At 46.7% G+C, this 16284-nt stretch overlaps 1 protein-coding gene across 1 annotated transcript in view; it reads left to right on the top strand.

Annotated features, from left to right (window-relative positions):
* The first annotated feature begins 10878 nt into the window (after window positions 1-10878).
* Window positions 10879-16284, top strand: part of LOC121285705 (seizure 6-like protein) — a 247482-nt gene continuing 242076 nt past the window's right edge. Inside the window, exons 1-2 of the mRNA XM_041202396.1 lie at window positions 10879-10939; window positions 11481-12287. Coding sequence (XP_041058330.1) covers window positions 10879-10939; window positions 11481-12287 — 868 coding nt within the window. The remainder of the gene's footprint in view (window positions 10940-11480; window positions 12288-16284) is intronic.

Below are 16284 nucleotides of genomic sequence, written 5' to 3'. Positions count from 1 at the left end.
ATAGGGGGTTGCATACTTTTTTTTCTGTCTAATTAGTTAATATATAATATTTAGACTGTTGTTTCTTAATAAACTCAATAAGCTATCTTAAAATTATTTATGACTAGTCGACTGCCTATTTAGGTATCTGTGGTCCCGAATCCCAAAATCTTACTTATTGACTAGCAGGACAAGCTCCAGGGGCCAAGTAGTCTACTCCTGATCCCATTTCCTATGGCTTTGTGTTCTTGTTTTCAAAAGGCATTTTGGGTAGTTAGACTATCCTTTTGACTTAATTGACAGTAATTGATGGTTGCCATTAACTGTGAAAGGAATAACGTTACCTTCGTAAATAATTGCAAACACTTTCAGAGTTAAAAACGACTGACACAGGAGAAACAAGCTGCACTTAAATAAAGTTGGAACTAAAAGGCTTGAGGAAGCTGACAAAAATCATTTAAATTGAATGGTCAGGGCAGAGAAACAAATCCATTCCCAACAAAGACCGATCATAGAGGAAAGTGGGAATGGACACAGGTGCCCAGCCAGGCAGTTGTGAATTGGAGACTGGAGATAGGCAGGTGAGAGATATGAAAATAGGTAAACCTGACCTCAAAGTGTAAGGCATTGATTGCAAGTTCTGGATTTATTGCCCAGCTCCAGTATTTCATTGAGAAAGTTGGTGATGGGCTTTCTTTTCTGTGACAATTTTACACAGTTGAGTGGCTTGCCTGGCCACTTCAGAGGGTAGTTAAGAGTCAACCATGCTGGTGTGGGATGAGGGTCACCAAGAGGCCAACTGGATAAGGACTGAAGGTTTCTCTCCCCAAGGGACGTCACTGAACCAGTTCATGCATCTTCATGGTCACTAATCCAGACTTCTTGTTGTCCCAATTGTTTAAACTGAATGCAAGTTCTCAATTTCCTTGGCGTTAGCTGGTTCAGAAGTGAAGATAGTTAAATATGGGAGAAACATTAGTGATGGGTGATGGGGCCATTGCATCAATAACCTGAATTCATGAAGTCAACACAGATTTGCAGATGATACCAAAACTAGGAAAAGCAATGGAGCTGGAGGAAGCAGCTCAGAAATTACTGAGCGTTTTGGACAATAATAGTCATGGCCAGTTCAGAGCTTGAACAACACCCAAATGAATGAGCATAAGAGTGAAATGACTTTCTCTTTCTCAACAACTTGATGTTTTCAATCAGTTTTCTCATATGAGAGATTAGCATATCTTGTTGGGAAAATTCTGTTCCTTTACTATCACAACTTGATGTGTTCAGACAAGACATGGCAAAAAGTTGAGGCTCGACAAAATTAACATCACCTCCCATCCACCTTATTTGCCGTTCATGTTCTATTGGACCTTGGCCACAGGGATAAATAAGTGAATGTAGTGAGGAGAGAAACCCAACGCTGTCATTGTGACAAATGTGTGTGGGTAGATAATGGGGAACATCAGGGATTGTGTATCCGATTCCATCTATGCAACAAACTTTAACAGAATAATGTTGCACCACTTTGTTGTTGAAATGGAGGTACATTTCTTCTACCCAGGTTTTCACACAACATAAATTGAAATGTATATATGAGTGCTCATAGCATCTGGAAATAGTTCTGCATCGGAAAAAAGACTGGAGTTAAAATTAATATTTGTAATGCAAGTTACATAAATCAATTTGTTAAAATTATATTCTGAGGAACTTGACTTGGGTTAACCAGCATATATATTAATAAAGTAAAAACAATACCCGTCTATACACCTCCTGTCGATTACACATGATTATAGCCAAATTTCTTGCTGATGATTAACATAAATGCAAAGAGTTAAATTTTCATGAAGTACTAAGGGGTGGCAGCCAGCAAATTTGCATGGAAAACAGGCATTTATAGCATTAAAAACCCATATAAAATGAACTAAATCTACTTTAAACCATTGTTAGAACTCATATACATACCTGATTCCAAACCCAAGGAAAACATCTTCCCTCAAGCAGCCTACTAAACTTCAATTTGCAGACACTCCCTGGCTACTGGAATGATCCTGTTTGGCTGAAGACCCATTTACTCCCCACCCCAGCCCTGAATACTTCCCCTGTCCCAGCCTCAGATTGACATATAGGGACATATGGATTGACATATTGACATGCCTCTCCTCTGTGGTGAGTTTGGCGGTAGGGGGCATTTAAACAGGCGGAAGGGGGGGCGGGTGGAGGCCCCTCTACCTTCCCACCTCAGCCCCCATTAAGTCTGTGACAGGAAGACCCGTGAATAGCCGTCCTGGCCCACCGCCAATTGAGGCCCTTAAGTGGGCAATTAATGCCCAGTTAACTGTCGTCACTGGTTTTCGCCCAACAGCTGGGCGTGTTCCATGTGAGGAACACGATAAGCCAACCCTGTTGCGCTTGCTCGCATGCTCCCAGGGGCCTCATTCAAAGGCACTCAGGGATCTGCCATTGGGAAGGGGTTAGGGAGGGGGTCACTGAGAGCCACCACCCCTGCCCCTACTGCCTCTCCACACCCCGTGACCTCCTCTTCCACCGTCATTCGCCCGTACTTGGGTCCTTCTTCGGTCCAAGGCCTCGGTGGGTATAGTACCACCTCCTCCTTGATGGCACTGATGAGTACCGAACAGCTCCAGGCCTCTGATTGGCCGGCAGCCCTTGACCCGTGGGACTTCCGCCCCCCGAAGTCCTTGATCCCAGGGGAAGGCCTGCAGCTGGCTTAAGTGCCTGAGTGGCACAAGATGTGGCAGGCCTCCCACGGGAGTTTGTCGGCCCTCCAGCTGGGGTCCAAGATCTCCATCGCCTCCGCACACCACTGCCCATTTCTGCACCTTTAACCCTACTCGTCTCTGAATCAGCTAATGGCAAGTCAGTAGTGACAAGATCCAGGATACATATCCTCCACATTAACAGAAATAACAGCAGCAAAAAACTACCAGAACATAAAGTGTCAAAAAAGCAAGCACTGTAGGGCGATTTATTGACAGTCGCACAGAAGAGGCAGCAGTGCTGAAATAGAAACAGAAACAAACACACCGGGAGGTATTCACAATATATTATTAATTTTCTGCACCTGAAGGAATACCTCAACATTAGCAACAAAATATTATGTGACATCATGAACTCTTCCAAATTGATCCTCAGAATCTGTCACAGATCTTTTCAAAAGACTTGGACTAAAAGTGGAAGACCTTTCTCGCTCGGAATCATTTTCAGATGAATGCCTCCTCTGTCTGTGAGCTTTCAGGGTCCCACATGAATTGAACTTAACCACTCTCGATCCAGTTCGAAGTGGGCGGGAGCCAACTACACAAAATTGGCCTTAACTGGCAGCAAGCTGGTAATTTCGCTCAGAAAATGGCTTGGTGCAAGAAAAAGCAATGAGATCACAATGGTGTTGTAAAGGACTGTCCTCTGAGAGCCCGTAAAACAAAACAGAATAAGAAATCAGCTTTGCTTGTTTGCAGGCAAGAATATTAATGTTATGTTAATTATCATTCTCTACGAGAGGCTTCCCTTTTAATGTGAGGCTTGCGAACAAATACCAGATCGCAGTGCAGAAGAAGGCATTTTGCTGGAGGAATCCATTCTACTCTGGTGTCTCCCTTTAGCCCTGTGTTTTTCTCTGCTTCAAATGTTTATCAATCCCTCCCTTAAAAGGTGAAGTGGCCTTTACCACAATGACTCCCCACGGCAATGAACTACTTCATTGGTTGTGAAGTGTTTTGATATAAATATAAAGGCACGATATAAATTTAGTTTTCTTTCAAAGCATGCCCTGTTCTTACAACTCTCTGCATTAAGAAATTTCTCTTAGCGTTTCTCTTGGCTCTCTTATAACGGTATTAAATTGATGATCCATTTTCATCACGTCGCCATGCAGAGTGGCCTCTCCCTACTCACCTTATCAAAACGCTTCATAATTCTGATTAACGTTCTTTTTAATCTATTAGAATTAGTTCTAGCATCTCAAGTCTCATTTCAAAATAATAATTTTTGGTTTTCTGGTATTGCCCTGATGTATCTACATTGTAAACTCTCAGTATTCATCACTGATCAATGCAAAATGAATACCAAATCATTTCACCATCTAAGCATTTTCCTAACTAATAATACAGTTCTGCTTTGAAGTGTAAAACATTGCATTCCCAATAATAGTAATGCGAAAAAAAGCAGTTTTAGCAAGATAGATTACAGCTCGAGATGCTGCCCTTGGGAGAATGATGATGGCAGTAATTCAGTGACCTATCACAGAACCTTATCTAATGTGTATATAATATTGCTAATGCTGCATTTAAGAGTGAGAAGAAGCATTAGCTCCTCATCCGTGATCTGTACGCCTACTTCCTGGTAATTTAGAGTTCATGGACCCAAATGGAAATTCAAAAGGAATTCTGCACACAGTGGAGGATGCCTGACATTGTGCTGAGCTGCCTTGCTCTGGGGACAACCAAGCTGTAATTCTGTCTGTGATGCATCATCTTGGTTGCCTATAGTCTGGTCACTAATGCCAATTCAATGTCAGAACCTTTATTGTCTCCCACCTTACACCCTCTGTAAACTTGAGCACCTCCAAAACTCTATACCCTAACTTGCACCAAGACATGTTTACATATCAATGCTGTGCTCACTGGCCTACAATTGCTTGCAGTCTGGCAAGGTCATGATTTTATTATTTTTATCCTTGTTTTACACTTTCTTCCATGGCCGAATCCCCCACCCCCTCCTTTGCCCCTCATGCCCCCGCCAACTCTGTGATCTCCCCCAACCTTGCAATCCTCCGAGACTTCTGCACTCCTCTAATCCTGCCTTTTTCATCACTCTGCCATTGGCAGTTGTGCTTCCAGCTGCCTTTTCCTACTTTCTGGAAATTCCTACCTAAACCCCTCCACCTCGCTATCTCTATCTCTCCTTCTAAGATGCTGCTTTAAACCTAACTCTTTGACAAAGCTGATGGTTTACCTGTTCTAATATCTCTTTATGTGTCTTTGTGTCAAATATTGTTTAATAATGTTCCAGTGAGGCAACTTGGCGAATTTTATTACATTAAAGATACTATACAAATACAAGTTGTTGTTTTAATAGATCTCAGTAGAAAACCCCAGCTTATCTGCCAGCCAAGAGTGTACATTCACGTATTTGTTTGTGTGAGGCATGCAATATATGCAAGAATTTATTGGCTGGGTAGAGTGGGGTCCAGGCTCAATATGCCTTAAGGAGTCTTAAGACTAACCCGCAGGTCCAAAACAGGTTCCCGCTTTATGACAGCCTGTCACAAAAAAGTGAAGGTGATGCTTCTGGTTCATGAAACTGCAGCATATTAAAATAGAGGGGCGGGTTTTGTTGCACTGAAAGATTTTGACAAAGCCATTGGGTGGAATCGTCCAGTCCCATTGATGTTGGGCGTCATGGTGGGTGGAGGGGGACAATTCAGCACGAGGGGCGGTGTGAAATCACAAAGGTGCCCACCATGGCGGAACGCAAATCCCGCTGGAGGCTGGCATGAACACGCTTTGCGTCCAGATAATGGGGGCGGTGATGTTGGAAGCAGGAGTATTGAAGATGTTGAGGGAGTGAGGTTGGGGAGGGTGGGGAACAAAGGTGACGGGGGGGGGTGTGGGTTGAGGTTGGGGGGCGGTGACGAAGGTGTCAGGGGGTGAGTTTGGGTGGGGGGGGAAGAAGATTTCGGGGGTGTGAGGTTGGGATGATGGGAATGAAGGAGTTGGGAGTTGAGGTTGGGAGGGGAGAGGACGGAGTTCGGGGGAAAGGAAAGTGTAATGGGGGGGGAGAATGCTGCAAGTGGGGAGGTAGGTGTAAGGGGGGGGAAGATGTAAAGGAGAGAGTTCGGATGGGGCAAGGTATCTTGACGGGGTGGAGGGAGTTGAAGAGGGAAGGTGTCCGGGGGTGGGGAGGGAGTTTGGAGAAGGGAAGGTGTCCGGAGGAGGAGGGGAGTTCAGAGAGGGAAAGGTGTCCAGGGAGAGAAAAAGTTCGGAGTAGGAAAGGTGCCCTGGGTGAGGAGGGAGTTCGGAGGGAGAAAAGTGTCTGGGGGTGGAGGGAGTAATGGGTGGAGGAGGGGGTAAGTGTGAGTGGGATATCCAGATGTATACGCAAGGGAAGGGTCTGTGGAGTCAATGACTGCCTCTTGGGGAGCAAACTGAAGTTGGGTGTGGTAGGAAGGAATGGTGAGTGTGAGAGGGGGCAGAGGGAGCTGATAGGGTGAAGGTGCATTGGTAATGGTAGAAGGGATGGCGAGAGTGGTTGGTGGGGACTCGGAGGCAGATAAGGACCCTGGGTATGTGAAGGAGGAGGTCAGGGAAGTCATTGTGGACAGGGATGGGACTCTCAGGAAGGTGGGGAACGTGAACATGCACCTGGACATCTTGGAAAGACAAGAGTTCAGTCTGGTAGGTGACAGTGGGGAGATGGAAGATGATGCCGGGGAGCTGATAGTGGTGGGGGAAAAGACATGGACGACTGGGGGAGGGGAAAGGACAGGGGAGATCATGATAAACCTGACAACCACCATTTTGCAGAAATGGAAAGTGGGTGGAGCCTCGTGTTGGACGGGTACAGGTGCTGCATGGGAGTGTGAACAGGGGGCGGGTGGAGATACAGGTCGGCTCAGATGGACAACGGAAAGTGAACCCCAGCAGGCAGCACTGAAAATACTCGGGACAGTGAGATGGGTGTGATGGATAAAGAATCTACCTACATGGGAGAGTGCTGGCACAAGGCTCCCAACAGACCCTGCCACACACATACTGCTCCCTCCAGAATCACTCATGGTCCGGGTTCATGCAGAAGAACTGCCAGTGAAGGAGATGCAGTGGGAGGATTCGTGAAGCCTGTCAACAATACTTAAAGACATTAAACATTATTTAGTGAAAGTGAATATATTTTCAGATCATAAAGTGACAAAATGTGTTCACCCGTGCAACCATTTATGATCAAAATTTCTTAAGATTTCTAAGTCTACCACTTCTTCTAGGTGTTGCCCTGACATTGGCAGGAGAAGTGGAGACAGCCTGGTTGACCCTGTTGCCTCTGATGGCTTTGGCACGTGTCCTCTAAAGAGCCGAGGCCTTGAGGGTCCCGGCTTGCTTTGGCTGTCCTGCTTTGGGCCAGCTGCTCCCTCTGTGGTGACAGAGGATGAGACTGAGAGGGTCACAGGCAAAAGGGACTTGAGAGAGCGGACAGCCTCTGAGATTCCTGAGTGGACGACCCAGGGGTGTCCAGCTGCTGCTCCTCCTCCCTTCGGGTGCCCAAGGGCCCCGGCCTGACTCCTTGAGGGGAAGGAGCAGCTGGAGGGATGTCAAGGTGCTCTGTTTCCCTCTCCGTGTTGCCACTGCAAGAACTCACCCATGGCTCCTGCGATGGAGTGCAGGTCTGCACACATCTCCGCATTGTGCTGGACCAGGGTCTCCATGGCATCAGCTATCCTCCCCGTGGAGACCTCCATACACACAGATATGGGCACCACTTCATCAGAGAGCACGCCTCCAACTCACGTGCCACTCTGTTGAGGGCTTGCAACAGTTCTGCATGATTTTCTCACGTCTTCTGCCGACTCTTCGGGATGAGTTGGAAGACCAAATCCAGAGGCTCGTCATCTGACTCGGACCTCACAGATGTCTTTTCCCCAGCAGTCCTCCGAGTGCCGGGGAACTCAGCTGAACCTGCCTCCTCCTGCTGCGGACACATATCCGTGCAATGACCACCAGGTTGTGAACCCGAGCCTGCTCTAGATCTAGGTCTCACCGAGGTGTGTGTCTCTGCGCTGGTGGAGGGTGTGGGTAAGCGCTGTGATGGGTCTTCCAGGCTGCTTATTTCCAGCTCTTCAATGGAGGAGGTGTCCTCTTGACTGGAGGTGAGGATGTGGATGAAGCTGAGGGACTGACTGGCTGAGGGTGTCGGTCACTTGGCAGAGCTCCCTGCGAACCAAAGTAGAGATAATTAGTGCTTGGCAGCAGAGTCAAAAGCAGGAGAGAGAGAGAGCACTCACAGTTGTGTTGAGAGAGGGATGATGTGATGCAGGATCCTCACATGGGTGTTCGCTGTTGACCTCACCATCACTGCAGACACGGTCCACTTCCTCACTAGTCAGCGCGATGACACACTCCTCAAAGTGAGTGAGGGACCTAATGTGCATCACTCTACTCCCGGTCTGGGACCTCTCTCTGCTGTTGTGAGCCAGCTTCTCCTGCATGAAAACAGATGGAGAGAGTGTGAGCAGGACACAGGGCACTGTGCGGAATGTTTGTGTGATGAGCGGAGCCATGGACAGGATGATGACACGAGCTCCAGAGGATATGAGCCTGATGGAGTTGTGAGGGTGTGTGTGAGAGTTAGTGGTGTTGTCCCTTGAGGTGTGAGATCCCTGTGGGTGTGCGATGGGTTTGTGAGTGTGTGAGTTGAGAGTGGTGAAGTGGTTGACTTACCCTGGCGGAGTGGACGAGAGCATTCATCCTCTTCCTGCACTGGATGGCTGACCTTCTCTGTGCTCCGGTGGCACTGACCGCTTCAGCCACCGCCTCCCCAGGCTGGATTGGTGACCCAGGTGGACCTCATGCAACCAGAGTGAGGGTAGAGGACATCGCGACAGCCTTCCAATGCATCCAGCATGTGCCCAGGAGAGACGTCCCTAAATCTGGGGGCTGCTGGTCTCTTTGCTTTCAGGGCCACCTGTTGCCTGGAGCAGTCCTGGTCGGTGGACATGAAGCAGGCTGTGCTCTGGTGCATTTTAAATATGGCTCCTGGAGCGAGGAAGCACTGAGGTCACAGCATGGCGAGCAAATCCAAGCCCGCCTGCCAGTGATCCGGTGTGGAGAATTATCTCACCGTCATGGGGGGGTTGGGCGGGAACAGGCGCGGGTATGAGCCCAGCCGATCGCCGCCCTCGATCGGCTGCCCACTGCCATTTTACGTGGGCGGGCCAATTAAGGCCCACCCAGCGCTGAGCGCTCCCTGTGTCGGGGGGGGGGTGGTTGCGGGGTTGCCTGCTTCGGGGCCTGCTCTCTTTTGCGCATGTGCACGAAAGAGTGTCAAAATCTCCCTGAGGCACGGAGCTGCCTCAGGGAGATTAGTTTAAGTTTAAAAAAATTTAATAAAGGAACAAAAAACTTTAGGACAATCCCCCTCATGTGAAACTGTCACATGAGCACCCCCCCACCCCCCCCCACCCCCTCCCCCGCCCCCCCCAACGCCACCAACATTGAGGTTGGACGGGCAGCTCGGTTTATTGATTTAATTAACAGTTAACTGGCTTTAAGAGGCCTTTGACAGTTCGACGGGCGCCAGCGGACCTGAAAATCTGAATGACGCACGGTGACATTGGGACTTACTACCCCCCCCCCCCCCCACAACCAACGTCACCGTGCGCCATTTTACGCCTCAGCGAGCAGGCCCTGCCCCCGCTCGCCAAGCGGAAGATTCTACCCAGAGCGAATACATTATTAATGCGCCAGGAATGGGATGATATGGCACAAAATCCCACCGTTGTGACTGGTGGATAAAACTTATATTTCCCCGCCCCTCTACCACACTTGGTGCAAATCTGGGACGGTTCCGCCCTTTGTCAATTTATTAAATTGGATCAGCTGGTAATAAGTGTGCCTTTCCTTCTCCCATGCACCTCCGTGCACACCCTCACCCCACAAACCCACCCCTCCCACTCCATGTCCTCCTCGTATTAGCAGGATATCCTGTTGTGTCCGATCAGTTCTGATCCCTACTAGATTGAGATTTAGACCCAGGTAAAAGAAAAATCAAAGCTAGGCCTGCAAATTAATTTCAGGCCCTGACCTGCTCTCTCGCTGGGAAAGTGAAGGTTTAACAGCAAATGATTTGCGTGGAAGTGAATTACACACTGAGTGAAAGATAAATTGGGTAAAACTCAACTAGTGTCAGTTTTAATACCGACAGGCTTATTTGATTCTGAGTTGATTGTTTCATTTCAAGGACAAGTTAGGAAGCTGCTACAGTTCCAATGATTGGGTAGGGCTTGTTCATATAAAAGCCCTTTTGCTAAATGGAAATCCTTTTCTTATTTCATTTTGCCTTTCTTTATCTTTTATGCTTCCCTACTAGTGCCTCCTCGTTCATCGTACCAGTCCGTGTGTATGTCTGGGGCTGTCTTCAATCCGTATTGGGTTTCATGCAGACGTGATCCAAAATGCACTTGCTGGCCTTGGTTTGAGGCGTGGGGTGTATTCATCAGGGTGGGAAGATTGAAAACTGACCCCTCTGTGTCCACTCACTAATGCTTGTTAAGATGACTGATGATCGTTTTCAACAATGCCGATTCAGATCAGGATAATGTTTATCAGATACAATGGAACTTTATAATGATTTCTTCAAATGCCACACTTTTCAAAGGAAACTATTCCCAAGTTCTAGTTTATACAGGTTCCGAATAATACAGCAATCAATTCTGGGATATTATTGAAATCTCAGCAGCATTATTACTGAATAAGAGTAACTATTCCATAAAATAAATGAGAAAAAGAAACACTTGTATTTATGTAGCACCTTTCATGATCACAAAATGTCCCTCAGCGTTTTACAGTCATTGAAGGACTTTTGAAGTGCAACCTCTGTTATAATGTATGAAATTTGTGCACAGCAAGCTCCCACAAACATTAATGTGATGATGGGCAGATCATCTGCTTTTTGTGATGTTGATTGAGGAGTAAGTATTAGCCAGGACACTAGGGAGAATTATCCTGCTCTTCTTTGAACTAGTGGCATGGGATCTCTTACATCCCCCAAGAGGTGCATCTGAACCACAGCCCCTCTGACAATGCAGTAATCCCTCAATACTGCATTGGAGTGTCAGTCTTGATTTTTTGTGTTCAATATCTCCGGAAGGGTCTTGGACCCACAACCTTCTGAATGAGGGTTGAGTTGCTACTGACGGAGCCACAGCTAATTGGGCTGTACAATAAGGTTCAAAGTATTAATGCTAAAATAGAGTTTGGGTCTAAGTTTCAGGGCTGTGCTGGTCTTACACTGGGGTACTACACCTATAACACTGGAATAAATCTCGATGACAATGTGCAGAATGACTAAAAGAGTATCAGTACGGCATTGTATATTCTTACCCCCATTTCTTCCTTTCATTGTCGTCTTGCTCACACAACTCTTGAATCAAGAATACTACTTCACTCCATTTTGAAGATTGGGTTCCTAACCTTCCAGGATTACCCTGGTGTCTCTAGGAAATTAAGATTAATGTCCTAGACATTGCTGTGAGCAAAGGCAGGAGAAAAATCATTGTGGGGGAGGGAACATTAAAAGATTAAGTTTTTTTTTAAGTTTTGTTAGTTATATAAGTATTAGAGGTGGGGTAAAGGCTGCTTTACTGGGTGGGCCCTATGCATGTGAGAGGTCATTTGACAAAACCTCCGGGAGCATATCCACTTAGAGCTGGTAATCCTATTTGAAAGGTCATTTGCTTCCTATTGAATGTAATTTTATTCCTCTTTTTGCCTCAGATGTTGGTCCTCAAGCAGGCCTCATCACCACAACCGTATCCCAACTGCTGCAGAATGGGCAAGAAGGTCAGGACATTGATGCAAGTGACGGAGAGCAAGAGCCCACCAAACCCCAGAGCACCGTCCACACTCAGCCCAACTTTTTCAACACAGTCATGCAAAAGAAGGATCTCCTGCTGCGCCAGGAGGCTCTGCTACTGCCCTCCTCCATTCCAGTCGGACTAACTATGCAGCCCCTCCCACAAAGACGCCAGCTTCCTTCTCCGAGGCAAGTGGATGCATTGCGCAAACGCCTGAGCGTCAAAGGAGTACCAGCAGGGATACTCGATACCGACCTGGTGCCCACAGCCCTGCCATTGTCAAGGGTCCTCACTTCGTACTTAACCCCACGCTCTCCTTCTGCAGTCCCTGAGGTGGCGACAGACAGGCAACGAATTCCAGAAGGCCTGCCAGGCATCAAATCGGAAGCTGCTCGTGCCAGAATGGCAGCGCCAACAAAATCACTGAACCCCACTCATTACGGTACAACGCAACAGCCACCCGTTCAGCTTGGTCCCTACGTCACGGATTCACCTGACCTTGCCAGTGCTCGTCCCCGTCTGGAGGCAACCCCCAGTTCCAGCAAAGACATTTCACTGGATGCAACAGTGGTCCCTCTTGCTGATCAGCAGACCCCAACGATGGGAACAAACCTTTCTGGGAAAGATTCGAAAATGGGCGGGATGGAGCCTGTGACCCACGAAAGCAGAGACACAACCACCACAACCATCGTAACAACTACTATAATCACCATCCTACAGACAGCAGGTATTACCAGCAACAACTTACATTTAGGTAGCAATTTTAACATAGGAAAACAGCCCAAGGTACTTCACAGGAACAATTATCAAAGAGATATTAGAAAAGGTAACCAAATGCTTGATCTTATCCTTTGTTCATGGGACGTGGGCATCGCTGGTTAGGCCAGCATTTATTGCCCACCCCTAATTGCCCTTGAGAGTGGAGTGGCTCAGAGGGCATTTAAGAGTCAACCACATTGCTGTGGGCCTGGACAGAGGGCTTCCTTCCCTAAAGCACATTCGTTTTTACAACATAGTCATCAGTAGACTTTTAATTCCAGATTTTTATTGAATTCTAACTTCACCATTTGCCATGGTGGGATTCAAATCTGGGTCCCCAGAGCATTAACCTGGATCTCTGGATTACTAGTCCAGTTACAATACTTTCACGACGCACTGGGGAATAGTGCGCTGCAATATCCAGCCCCACTGCTCCCTCAGCCACGACAAATGTGAAAAAATTTGATCAACCCACCTCATTGTTTAATTTAGGTTAACAGAAGATGAGCACCAGGTTTGTAGACTTAATAAGTAAATAACTGTTTATTGAACAAATTGTCTTTAACCAGGGGCAAAGCAAAGAAATATAAACTGCTAATTTCTAACTCTATAACCTAAACTCTATCCCTTTTTAAATCCCTACACACACACACACACACACACACACACACACACACACATACAAAACACATAAGACACACAAAACATGGATGTTAAGGGTGGGATAAAACAGTTCAATAGCACCAATTCCGGAGTACAGGATTCGATGGGTTGATTTTGATCGATGTCTTCCAAATTCCTTTCAGTTCTTGTTGATGACATGAGGTGGTCTTCCAGCACTTTCAGTCTTTAGTTCACTGGTTGAGCCCTTGCCTTTCATTGTCTCAAACAGTGGTTTTCCCTTTTCCTCTTGACAGGGGTTTTCAGAGAGAGAGAGAGAGAGAGCAGGTTATAGAGATATGAGGAGAAAAAGCCAGCTAGCTATTATTGTAGAATTACACACACAGGAGAGAGAGGTTTTAGGTCTTTTTTCCTTTCAGGCTAGGAGCTATTCTACTATACTGCTCTCACACAAATTCTGGTCACCCGGTCAGGAGCCAATTGAAACATTATTGCCAGGCAGTTCCCTATTAGACCAGACTCCTCCTTGGCACCATGCTGTCTTTTATGGCACACTCTGTTCCAAGACAGTAACATTGTATATATCCCTCACACTGTTCCAGTAGACATGTCCTTCAAACTGCAGCCATTCCAATGTTAATCCACAGTCCAACAGAAGTAATAGGATATGTTCTTGATAATATTACTACACCGCTGCCTATCCCTTATAGATTTCAATGAGCTTCTTAAAGGAGGAAGAAAAGGTTTAGGGAAAGAATTCCAGAGCTTAGAGCCGAGGCAGATAAAGGCATGGCTGTCAATAGTGAGCAAATGAATATCAACATTTCTACAGAGTCACGATATGAAAGAAGAGGTTCCACCACCTGCATTTTGTTTTTATTATTATGGAAGCAGAGGGATTGTGCATTGGAATGATGCTCTAAAAACCAGCCTTCCTTCTCCTGAGATTTGGCTTTGACTCCAGCCCTGAGAAATGAATGGAAGACTCCCTTCCCACCTTGGAGAAGGGCCAGGGTGTTGGTTTACACATGGAATCCAGGCTTTGATCCAGCCCAGAGAAATGACACAAAGGTACAATTTCTCTGATGAGCTTTGGGTGTCACCTCCCTTAGGGCCTGGTCTTGAATTTTAGTCCTTTTGTTTCTGATCAAAAGAAACAAGAGGGACCAGGAAAGATGGACACCCCAGGCCCGGTTGCCCCCACCCAAAGAGCTCAGCAGCAGGACCAAGTCAAATTAATTGGATGACTTGTTTAGGAAGGTATAGCAGGCTGTGGGTGCCAGTCACGGCCTCAGAGGTAGCTCACCAGGCACTGGTCATTGACTGGGAGGCCAAGGTAAGTCCCTGGGGTGTGGGGGGCAGTTGGGAGGGGCAGTGGTGCGAGCAATGGTCGTCAGTGATCCACAGGTTAAATGTGAAGTATTGGAGAGCCTGTATGAAATGCTAAGGCATATTTTTCATTTGGACGTGTATTCAGGCTCTGACTGGGCAGCATGTGACCAAACCTTGAGGCCCGAGAATCGCCAGGGATTGGTCCTCAGGTCTCAACTACTTAGTCAATGTGTCGCTACCTCCAGAGGCTGCTCACCCGCCCCAACTCCGAATTAAATTAGATTCCGGCTGCCTGCCTCATCAACAACCCCACTCATGTAATCTTGCATTTACATAGCACCTATCATGACCTCAAGATGTTCCAAAACGCCTTCCAACCAATGACACATTTTTGAAGTGAATTCACTATTGTAAATGCAGGAAACATAGCAGCTAATTTCAGCACAACAGGTTCCCACAAACAGCATTGATGTAAACGATCAGATCATCTATTGTTTGTGATGTTAGTTGAGGAATAAATATTGGCCCAGTTCACCGGGGAGAATTCTCCAGCTGTTCTTCAAAATTGTTCAATGGGATCAGTTTGACATCTCATCCAAAAATGGCACCTTAAACCTCAGGGCACTCCCTCAGTACTGCATTGGATTGTTAGCCTAAACTTTTTTTGCTCAAGTCTCTAAGCGGGACTTGAACCTTCTAAGTGAGAGGTAGGAATGCTACCCCACTGAGCCACAGCTGACCCTGCATCTATGTTCCAAGAAGGGGGTTGGTGTAGGGCTAGTGCGGGGTAGGGGTGGGTGGCAGGAGGGGGTTGGGGTCACGGTGGGAGTGGGGTGGGAGTGATCACCTGTGTAGCCCCCAGTGACTGATGTAGCCAATTGGCACAGGTAGGTGAAATAGTTTGGACAATTGAAGGCAGCCTCAGTTAGTGTACCTAAACTACACTCAGGCCAGGGTTTTCCTGTCGGCGAGCGAAGGGCCAGAACTCCCGACGTCTCCGCGCCCCATTTAAATTTTCCGGTGGGCAGGGGCTAAGAAAAATCAGCTGCGCGCCCGCCGACCTCTCCATGGCCAATTGAGGCCGTTGACAAAGTCATTAAGGTAATTCATGGACCTGCCTGTCCAACCTTAAGGTTTTTAAAAATTCAATTAAAGTGTTTTTAAACATTATGGACGTGTCCCAGGTCATGTGACAGTGTCACATGAGGGGACACATCAGGGAATCGTTTTTATTTCTATTTTTAATATTTTTCACAGTTGAGCTAATCTCCCTGAGGCAGCCCTTTGCTTCAGAGAGATGAGTGCGCTCTTTCGAGTACCCGCTCCTCAACCCCTCCCCCTGGCCCCAATTTTGTGCTTACCTCTATTGACTGACAGATTGAAAAGAAGCATAGAAATAGCTGGCTGGACTATTGAAGATGCTGCCCTGAGGTATAATTGGGGTTATGTGCAAATGCTGTAGGCCAAGGCTATAAGCGTATGCTGCCAGCAACTTCTGTGCTTAAAAAAGGCTGTCAGTCACCATAATATTTCCCATTTTATATCAAGTTAGGGATAGTGGAATGCTTTAGACTGTATTGAGTTTGGATAATTAAAAAGAAATTTGAACTTGCGGTTAATAGCAGAGAAGGATGACATGACAAGATTTCGTGTTTCAAAACATCAACTGTAACAAATGACTAAAAGCATGATTGACTAAACACTGTTTTCTTTTTGTAGGTAGCTTATACTTTAAACTACCAAAAGTGACATTCTCCTTGTTTACTTATCACCTATCACACCCTCCACGGAATCACAGACATTTTAGCAAACAGTCCATAGTGGCTCCCACCTTTCAATGGGTATCCAATTCTCTGTTTCACTGTGTCGTTGCTCTGAAAGACCATCTCCAGGTGCTTTCCTCACTTTTCAGAGAGTTCCTTAAATCCACCGCCAGCAGTAAAGCCTGCTCCAACGATTCTTTTTTCTCTCCTGGCCATGCCAGAACAAATCTCCTGAAATCTGTAGAAAGT

This window comes from Carcharodon carcharias, chromosome 13 (genome assembly GCF_017639515.1).
Source record: "Carcharodon carcharias isolate sCarCar2 chromosome 13, sCarCar2.pri, whole genome shotgun sequence".
NCBI classification, from domain to species: Eukaryota; Metazoa; Chordata; class Chondrichthyes; order Lamniformes; family Lamnidae; genus Carcharodon; species Carcharodon carcharias.
This window is presented reverse-complemented; position numbering and strand designations above follow the sequence as displayed.